Consider the following 9,331-nt stretch of genomic DNA (forward strand, 5'->3'; position numbering starts at 1 on the left):
TATTTTGCCAAGGCAAACAACTTTGCTGAAGACATAAAGTCTCCAAAACGACAGAGAAAGAAGTTAGATTGTGGCGCCATCTTAGCGGAAGAGTTTTGAACTATTTGTTTATGTCAATAGATGGTCTTTATTATGATGATAAACTTTACCCAGGACACCAAGTCACGGAAATGCTTCGTTTCGGAGTTATTAATTTTGCTCCGCTAGATTGCGTTTCTGGCCCAGTGTGCACTGGAGGTACCCAGGGCACTTAAGTATATTCCTTGAAGATAATATTTATAGTTTGAATGAATAACGAAAGCTGTATTGTCAATATCGCTGTGTATGGTCGAGGTTTTACAGCACTGCTCATATCGCTCCAGTTACATGAAATGGCAATGATAATATAATAGACCGATCTCAAGTGTCGAGCGCCCGTTCTCAAAACAGACTTGATAATTTCCCAAAAATCTAGCAATCGGCGATAAACGGCGAACGATGATCGGCGAAAGGCACTTTTTAGGCCACATTGCGATCGCTCGGTATTTCTCACTGTTCAACTTATTCTCAAGTTATAACCTCCCTTTTCCACGGATTTCCCAATGGATACGTCATCTTTAACCAAACAATTGAAACCGAAATTTTAGAATGCATGGAGGAAAAATCACGATTCATTAAATCTCCATGAAAGTGACACTTAGCTAGTAAAATCATTGTCTCAAATCCGAATGTCCGTTTGTATACCTCTATAATCTTTAATCTTATGCTACCACACATGCCCTCGGCCTACCATCTAGTAGCGATGTCTCTGATAGTGAATCTGCGGCGGTTGTGGCTGTTGTGGATTGGAGATTGGAGGCGGTCTAGCTGGCGGATAACCCTGTGTAATGCTGCCACCTTTCGGCATCTGAGTGTACCGCAAAAGTACATTCAAGTTGATTAATAATGGAAGAAAACAAAAGAACAAAATACACGGTTCTCGTTTGGTATGATGTGTAAGTAACGTATTTATCTAGTTTATCGCAAAATGCCAAAAAGCGATGAGTTTGAAAGCGGGTGTTTGAAGGATGTTCGCCGATTGGTGTGAGTTGGTTAGCCCAAAACCGAAAAATAAATCAGGATTGAAATTTTGCGTTGCATTTGGAAGGTGATGCGAAATACAATTACAGTGATGGTGAAGCATTAGGTGATGAGCGTGTGAATGAAAGCAGCCATGCTAGCAATATTTCGTTAAATCAATAGCGCTTACTTGTTGGTTGGAAGCGATCGCGTGCATCGGAATACCTCCCGGGCGGAGAGCCGAATTGTAGACTATTCCTTCCGGCAAATGGCCCGTCTGTGGAGGCGGCTGTTGAGGAGGTGGCTGAGGTTGACGCAGATCCTTACGATCATCGTGCTTCAGCTCGATGTGGTATGGAACACAACGATCCTGTGAAATCTTTTCAATGGTGATAGCTTTCAGCTGCGGTGGTGGCCCCGGATTTTGTGGCGGCTGAGGCATTCCCTGCTGGTCGAGCGTAATGTGATACACGTTACCTGGACCAGGACCTGCTTTTCCCAACTCGGGTGCCTTTTGTGGAGCAGGAGGTGGAGGACCTTGCTGTGGGGGTATATCGACGTGATAGGACTGACGAATCGGCATCGCCAAGTTGCCCTGATAGGGCGGATAGATGATTTGCGGTTGTGGTTGACGATTGTCCTGCGGATTTGGCGGGGGTGGCGGATTGCTCGGATAGAAAAGCGTTCCCGGAGGGCAATACTGCGACTCTGAAAACATACATAAACGAGAGTAGTCATTTGCACAGAGCTTTTAGAAAGAACGAGCGAAGCAGAATAGACGACAAATTCGTTATGGTTTGGAAAGCCTTTTTGTCCTGTTAAATGTTTGCGGCTTGGTTAGTTACTCGTTCGCTAGGAGGAAGGAACTTTCTGTTCAAGGCATTCACAACTGTTTCTACTTATTTTAACTATTTACACAGGGAACGCGATAAGAATTTACCATTATAAATATTGCTTCTTGGAATAGATACTAAATTTACGTAACCAGCGGTTGACATTACGAAATAAAATTTGACTAAAATTTCTGATAACAAATAGCAACACAATATAGTAAACAATAAAATAACTAAGAGCTTTGAGTGTGTTGATTTATTTCCTTTTAATTCCGTTATAATTGTTTATCTTTTGACAGATACGCGTATTTCGTCTACTACTTGCAGATTTCATCAGTGCAAAGTACTCAACGCCAGTGGTCTGCACGTAGTAGACGAAATACGCGTATCTGTCAAAAGATAAGCAATTATAACGGAATTAAAAGGAAATAAACCAACACACTCAAAGCTCTTCATAAAGGGATTCCGTTAAGAGGTTCACAAAAAAAAAGAACTTTAAAAAAAAATTGAAGGAGCAATCTTTAGTGCTTATAAACCTTCCCTTTCTAATGTATCTAATCGTTTGTACGCAAAGACAACCTGTACCTTCAGTGCAGTGATCACATAGGGGAAATGGCTCTAATGTTGGCCTATGGATCTAAGATTGGCCCCATCGCTAAAGATCTGCTGTTGATCAATGTTATCTAGATGAACGCGTTATTGGGACGGTACTAATGGATATTTTTGGTCGCTATTGAAAATTTAGTCGATTGCTGAATTTATGTATGGGCCCAATTTAGGGGCATTTAGGCCGGCATTACATCCATTTCCCCTACATCACAAAATTATAAATTATAATAACTAAAATACATATTTTTATACAAAACAGTGCACAACATACAGAAATAAACCACTTCATTAAAGAATTATCGTTCAACTAGAGACATAAATACATAGGTAGTAAACATAGCCAGTAGACGAAAGGAAACGAACTAACAGTGTAAGAAAGGCAAACAAGAGTTTAGGTAAATCAGTTTTAATATTAGCAAGATACCACGAGTAGTAAGATCGGTAAGATAGAGATTAAAAGGGTTATGAGAGCAATATTACATAGAAAGATTGAAAGTAAAGGTAGAAAAAGAGCAAAAAAAAGTCAACTCACTGTTCCACAGAACGGCACGGGCCACTTCACCCGGGCCTCGTCTGCCCTCCTCGAGTTCTGTTTTATTTTATCAAATTGTTTAATGTAATAGTTTATGATTTTGTTGGATTCGAGAAAAGAAGGAAAACGATTTGCAGAAGTAAATATATAATAAAGTTTTCAAATCAGGTATACACTAGTATAGTAAAGAAGATTGCAAAAATTTAGACAAAATGAGGGAGAATCGTAAACGAGAGCCGAAACAAAGTCTTATCTTTGATATAGGAAAAATGCTGTCGAAAAGTATTCTACAATCATAAGTAAATCTTCATTCATGTACCAGTATTGCTCGATTGCAACTAAATTGTAAGAAGGGACAAGGGAAGTTATACATACTCTGAGGCTGTTGGGGTGGATACGCTTGACTAGCGTTCGACTGTTTGTAGTATCCTTGCGACGAAGGGCTGTGCGTGCGTTTGGCCACATTTACCGGTGGTGTGCTCTAAAAGTAAATCCATCATCACATCAATGCAAACCCAATCGTACACTGAGGCAAAATAATTTTAAGAATTCCACAAAACATGACGTATGAACCTTACTTATAAATGATTATCGAAATACATGAGGTACTACGAGTGGTTCTTATACACCTTTAACCTATTCTATTTCCTAAGCGTTGATAGACGTGGGAACAAATCACGGAGTCAATAATCTGAACACTCCAGGATTCGATTCCGGTATGCTACATTTTATGTAATTACTTTTTTTTTAATTTCATAAGCTAATTTATGAATTCTGTTTCATAAGCCAAACGTATGAATTCTGACGTTCCTTTGCCTCAGTTTAGAGTTCGACAATAGGATTTCTAAAGGAAATCATATGTTTGGCTTATGAAACTTAAAATAAGTAATATAAAATGTAGTCATGTCTTATGAAATTCTTTTGCCTCCGTGTTATCGACTACTAGTTCAGACCTTGTGTATCAAATGCTGCTGATGAGGAGGCATAGCAGTTGGCGTCCGTTGTGGCAGGAAAATCTGCGGTTGTGGAATATTATGAATTGCAAACATCTCTCTACCGAAAAAAAGAAAACAATCATAAACTGCCCATCACCATTTTTCCCAAAACAAAAATGTGACCCTTACACGGACTCTTTCATTTGACGCTTCCGATTGTCGTCCTCGTTAAGGACCTTCTTCAATTGGAGAAACAGCTGCTGCTTCTCGTTGCGCAGCTCCTGCAGTTGTTTTTCCAGCATCTGTATTTGCTCCTTGGTTTCACCCAGGGTCATGACGTCTTGTTTTTCACGAGCCTCTCGTTCTTTTCGGAGACGTTCCTCTTCGACTTCAGCTTCCAGCTCTGAAAATAAACACACGCAAGGACATCGCGGAAATAGAAGTTCAAACACGCAATTTTCTCCCCGTTTGAATGAATACAAACCCTGTTTCTTGCGTTCGCGTTCCCTCATGATGTGTCGCTTGAGGGCGTTCCAGAGTTGCTCCTCCTTTTCGGTCTTGACCACAGGTTGAGCTGGTGGCTGTGGAGGCACCGTTTTAAGATACTTTTTTGCACTCATGATCCCCGAACCCGGACGGAGATGATTCGAAAAATTTTGCAATGGAAAAATGCAAAATAAATGGAAAATATTGCAGCTGTGCTTGATGCTTAATCCCGATCGAAAAAATTTCACTTTTTCTGAGGCTAAGTCAGTTGAATTATTGAAAAGGGCTTATGAGCTTTTGTAAACAAAATTTGGAAAAACCCTTCCCTCGCAAACCGAATGCTTCTCACGCAAATTAATGGCATCGTCGTGTAGAGAAATGTTTTCCCTTTCCTTTGATGCTGTTTATTTGCTTTAGTGGCTTAGTTTTTATGAGGAAATGGCTTACAAAATTTGTGTTTACAAAAGCTGATAGGCCTTTTTCAATTGATGGTCATGGCTTCTCTTCTGCAGACAATTTTGACGTTTTGGTGGGTTTGTATAAGCAATATAGCTTGTGCTAACCGGCTAATTTGCAACATTCTAGACAAACAATTTAGAAAGGCCTATCCGCTTTTGTAAAAAAAAAAACTTTGTAAGCGGGTTCGTATTACCCAAATAAAAATAACCATAAAAGATAGCTTAACGACGTGCTCGGGGTATCATCCAAACCATTTGTGGGATAGTTTACCCATCGTGGATACAGTTCGTTTATGGTATTTGTGTATTAGGGTGGTGCGATTGATTGTGTTAGTGAGATGACAATTTTTTGTTAGTTGTGAGAAATTTTTTGTTTGCTGTAAGAACTTTCATTCAAAAGTAAAAACAAATTTAAAAAAATATAAATAAAAATAAACAACAAAACGAAAACAAACTTCCCTTTTATGAATAAAATTTAACCCATTTTCAATAAAAGTGGCTTTACTCATTAATGAGTAAATTATTTTAACAATAATGAGTTGCTGCATACACGGTGAAAAATATGAGCCCAAAATTGAGTTCCTCTCACCAGAGTCGGTGTATAATGAGTCACGCCAAGAGAAAAACAGTTGAACTCGCATCACGGTTTTCGAAAGATTCCCTTTCTTTTAACTTGGCAACAGAGGACTTCTGCATCAACTTCAAATGACTTCTAGCGAGGAAATAAATTAACGGCTGTAGTAAATCATTATAATCAGTGATCTCGTCGAATTATCTTAAAGAAAAATAGTAAATTGTTATTATATTATACTGGATTGTACCAACCGGTGAACACTCGTGTTTATTTCAGTTACCGTGGGGACGTAATTTGTGATTAGCCCGGTCCCTTTCAAATTGTTTCATTATTAATGTACGGTCCTTATATTTGAAATGACGTTTCACATTCATCTAGTGATGGCCGATTTTCATTCGAATAATCGATAAATCGATTAACGAACCGAACGTAAAATATTTGTAATCGGTTATATGCTGGGGGGGGATGTGCTGTCAAATCAGCCTACTGATCATCTTGTATGAAACTGGTTCCAAACGTAAACAAACGCTGTAGGTTTCTTATGGCTTGTTTACGTTTGGAACCAGTTATGCGAGGTAGGCGACGATTGTTCGTATTTGACAGCCAGCTCCCCCCCTTGGTTATATGACAAACGAAGTGACAGACGGAGCGGCTCGAAAACTTTGGTGACTAACCTGCTATTTCAATTTTTCAGTGTACCACATGGCAACACCACTACTACTGGATTGTACCACATGGCAACATGAAAATAGAAGCTTCGAAGATACGGGCACCGATTCTTCTAGCGGGACAAACAATAAAACGCATAGTTTCCTACTGTTGCCCAACGCTGTAAAGCTGTAAAATTTATTAAGGTCTTATAAATAATAGGTTAGATAATTATAATTTAAAGAACTCACATCTTCAGTGATTATTCATAGCGAATAAGTAACGCAATTAGTTACTTATTTACTACGCCCGTACTTTCGCTTCTAATTACCATATCACTTCTATTTAGGTTGTCATCGTAGCGAAAGCACGGTATCTCCTTACCTATAAACAAAAAGCACTCACTATAGACTATAGTGCACTTAGACTCATGCGATGTTCTTGGTGAGGGGTGAGCCGATGCGTTTTCACGCAACACTCCCTCCCGTAACACTTCAACATCACGAAGTTTTACCAGTCCATTCGGCGAACAATATTAACGTTAACACTCAGCCTTTAGATCGATGACGGAAGAACATCAAGTGTGTTGTTGAACCAAGTAATATACACGCGAGAAACTTTGAGACAAGGATCACTGGGTTGCTTATATTCAAACGTTGCGAGTAGATCGACTGAGTTGGATGAATTGCTGTCACAGGATCCCGTTGAGTCCAATCCCTCGATGTGTAGGTAATGATTAAACCACAGTTGAGTGCGTATTTTCGGTGTCTGTGATCCAATGAGCTGTGTGATCGTCATTGGGTCCGCAGGATTTAGGTTAAGTATGCGGTCAAGCAGGTACAATATGGGAACTGTTGGTCAGTAAATTTACTCACACTAGCAACGTGAATCTTTGAGCACATTCTAAGTTCGCTGGTGTAATTATAGACACTTTCTACATACAGTTCCATGCTACGTTTGAAGATCTTTACAGTATTGAAAATAGAAGCTTCGAAGATACGGGCACCGATTCTTCTAGCGGGACAAATAATAAAACGCATAGTTTCCTACTGTTGCCCAACGCTGTAAAGCTGTAAAATTTATTAAGGTCTTATAAATAATAGGTTAGATAATTATAATTTAAAGAACTCACATCTTCAGTGATTATTCATAGCGAATAAGTAACGCAATTAGTTACTTATTTACTACGCCCGTACTTTCGCTTCTAATTACCATATCACTTCTATTTAGGTTGTCATCGTAGCGAAAGCACGGTATCTCCTTACCTATAAACAAAAAGCACTCACTATAGACTATAGTGCACTTAGACTCATGCGATGTTCTTGGTGAGGGGTGAGCCGATGCGTTTTCACGCAACACTACTACTGGATTGTACTAGCATTTCCACCAAATGTATTAGAATGTTTTGGTTCTATCTCTTTCACTCTACTCAAAACTGAAATGCATAAAAAAATGACAAAATGATACACTCTTTGCACACTGTCAAAGAATCATTGTACACAAAATCAACTTTGTTCAAATCAAAACAAAAAAACTAACCCATCTGGTGGATGATGGCACAAGCTTCCAAGAAAATTCTATTACAGTGAACCACATTATTTTAATGGATTTCTTCGCCAGTTAGTCGTCTGTCACTTCGTTTGTGGCGCAAAGAGTGTATCAATTTGTCAATTTTTTATGCATTTCAGTTTAGAGTAGAGTGACAGAGATAGAACCAAAACATTCTAGTACATTTAGTGTTGCCATGTGGTACAATCATAGAGGTAACTCTAAGACCACTGGGTCCCGAAGAAAATCATTATTATTTTTGGCTCACTCAGTACCAGAACAACGGTCCCAAGCAGTCCCAAGCTATTTCACTCACCCCTGCATGTTCTGCATGAATCCACACACCCCTGATGTTATCTGTCAAACTTTCATAGCGAATCAAAACAAACATAGTGTAGTAATAGAATTTCAACTAGAATAGGGTACTGTGTGGCATATGTTAGAGCTAGTGTAAGCGGGTCTTAACTTGACGCTTAACTAGTCAGCAAGCCGTGCGTCCAGCTCGTCGATGTCAGCGCCGTTACAGTTCAATGCCGTTATACCAGTTATACGGCGAGCTCGATGGCAACGCTTCAATGAACACGCACGGACAACTCCTCACTTTCGGACCATCTCTCAACGAGGTAAGTCACACATTGGCGATCCTGCCAGGAGATTCAAATAAGCCGTACAAAATCTTCTATACATTAGCTGATTTGGTTTTCTTTCTGAAAGAAACCACGCTAATAGCGAGCAGATTAAAATAACCGCAGCCCTTACGCATTGCAAAAAGAACATTGCAGAGGAAAAAAGAACGCCGATTCTGCCTATCGTCTCAAGACGATGCCATCGCGAGAAAAAAGCCACCAAGCCTGCCTTAATCGTTTCAAAACGACGCCATAAAAAAAAACGCCAAATCTGCGTAAATGGTTTCAAAGCGATGCCAATGCCTAGAAAAAAGCTGCCTCAATCGTTTCAAAACGACGCTATTACAAAAAAACGCCAAATGTGCCTCAATCGTTTCAAAGCGATGCCATTGCCGCGAAAACTGCCCCAATCGTTTCAAAACGACGCCGTTACAAAAACGCCAATATGCCTAATCGTTTCAAAACGATGCTATCGCGAAAAAAAAAAAACTGCTAAGTCGGCTTCATTTACTTTAAAATGACGCCATTGTTAAAACTGCAAAATCTGTTATAATCGTTTCAAAACGACCCCTCATTGCAAAAACTACCGCACACATTTCACCAGTATAATCTAGTGCATAACATTTCTTCAATCACTTCCTTTACGGTATTTTTTTTACTGACATTTGTTGCATCCACAATTGCAGGCTACATTTCGAACCCCCCGCGATATCACCGCAGAGTTCGAGCAATGCCAAACAGCGGCAAGTACGTTCGGCCGAAAGAAGACCGTGAGGGTTATTCGAGCGACCGTGAACCGGAGCGAGAAGCAAAGCCTAACGACGTCGATGCTGCCACGGGCCACGATGACGACGGCAGCGAATACTCAGCGGACTAAAGCAACAGCAGTGGCCATGAAGGAAGTGACGACGAAAACACCGACCTTAGCAGCGCCTACAGTACAAGAAGCATTAGCCCTACCAACGGCGATGGAGAACCGGCCGCACCATCAAAGGAGAAGGAACCTGATGCGAATCGCGAAGGTAACGCCGCTGAGCAAACAAA

At 40.1% G+C, this 9,331-nt stretch overlaps 1 protein-coding gene across 2 annotated transcripts; it reads right to left on the reverse strand.

Moving 5' to 3' along the window:
- Positions 1–687: 687 nt before the first annotated feature.
- LOC135698160 (basic salivary proline-rich protein 2) lies at positions 688–4,653 on the reverse strand. Of its 2 annotated transcripts, XM_065218056.1 has the most exons (7): positions 4,432–4,652; positions 4,137–4,350; positions 3,966–4,065; positions 3,388–3,493; positions 3,013–3,069; positions 1,229–1,746; positions 688–886 (listed from the first exon to the last, which is right to left on the reverse strand). In XM_065218056.1, exons 1-7 carry the CDS (start codon positions 4,565–4,567, stop codon positions 773–775), a joined length of 1,245 nt encoding a protein of 414 aa, XP_065074128.1. In that variant the 5' UTR covers positions 4,568–4,652; the 3' UTR covers positions 688–772. The 2 variants fall into 2 exon arrangements, with proteins under 2 accessions (XP_065074128.1, XP_065074135.1); XM_065218063.1 differs by lacking the exon at positions 3,013–3,069 and having other exon boundaries at positions 4,432–4,653.
- Positions 4,654–9,331: the final 4,678 nt, after the last annotated feature.

Source organism: Ochlerotatus camptorhynchus, unplaced genomic scaffold, assembly GCF_037179485.1.
Source record: "Ochlerotatus camptorhynchus isolate MF236.1 unplaced genomic scaffold, CSIRO-AGI_Acam_v1.1 ptg000008l, whole genome shotgun sequence".
NCBI lineage: Eukaryota > Metazoa > Arthropoda > Insecta > Diptera > Culicidae > Ochlerotatus > Ochlerotatus camptorhynchus.

Excerpts from the sequence above, each read along its gene's own strand:
- LOC135698160 (XM_065218056.1), bottom strand. The coding sequence starts at position 4,567 with ATGAGTGCAAAAAAGTATCTTAAAACGGTGCCTCCACAGCCACCAGCT. Across the intron at positions 4,351-4,431 it reads ACGCGAACGCAAGAAACAGG|AGCTGGAAGCTGAAGTCGAA; the intron begins GTTTGTATTCAT and ends GTTTATTTTCAG. Across the intron at positions 3,494-3,965 it reads AGCAGCATTTGATACACAAG|AGCACACCACCGGTAAATGT; the intron begins GTCTGAACTAGT and ends ATTTACTTTTAG.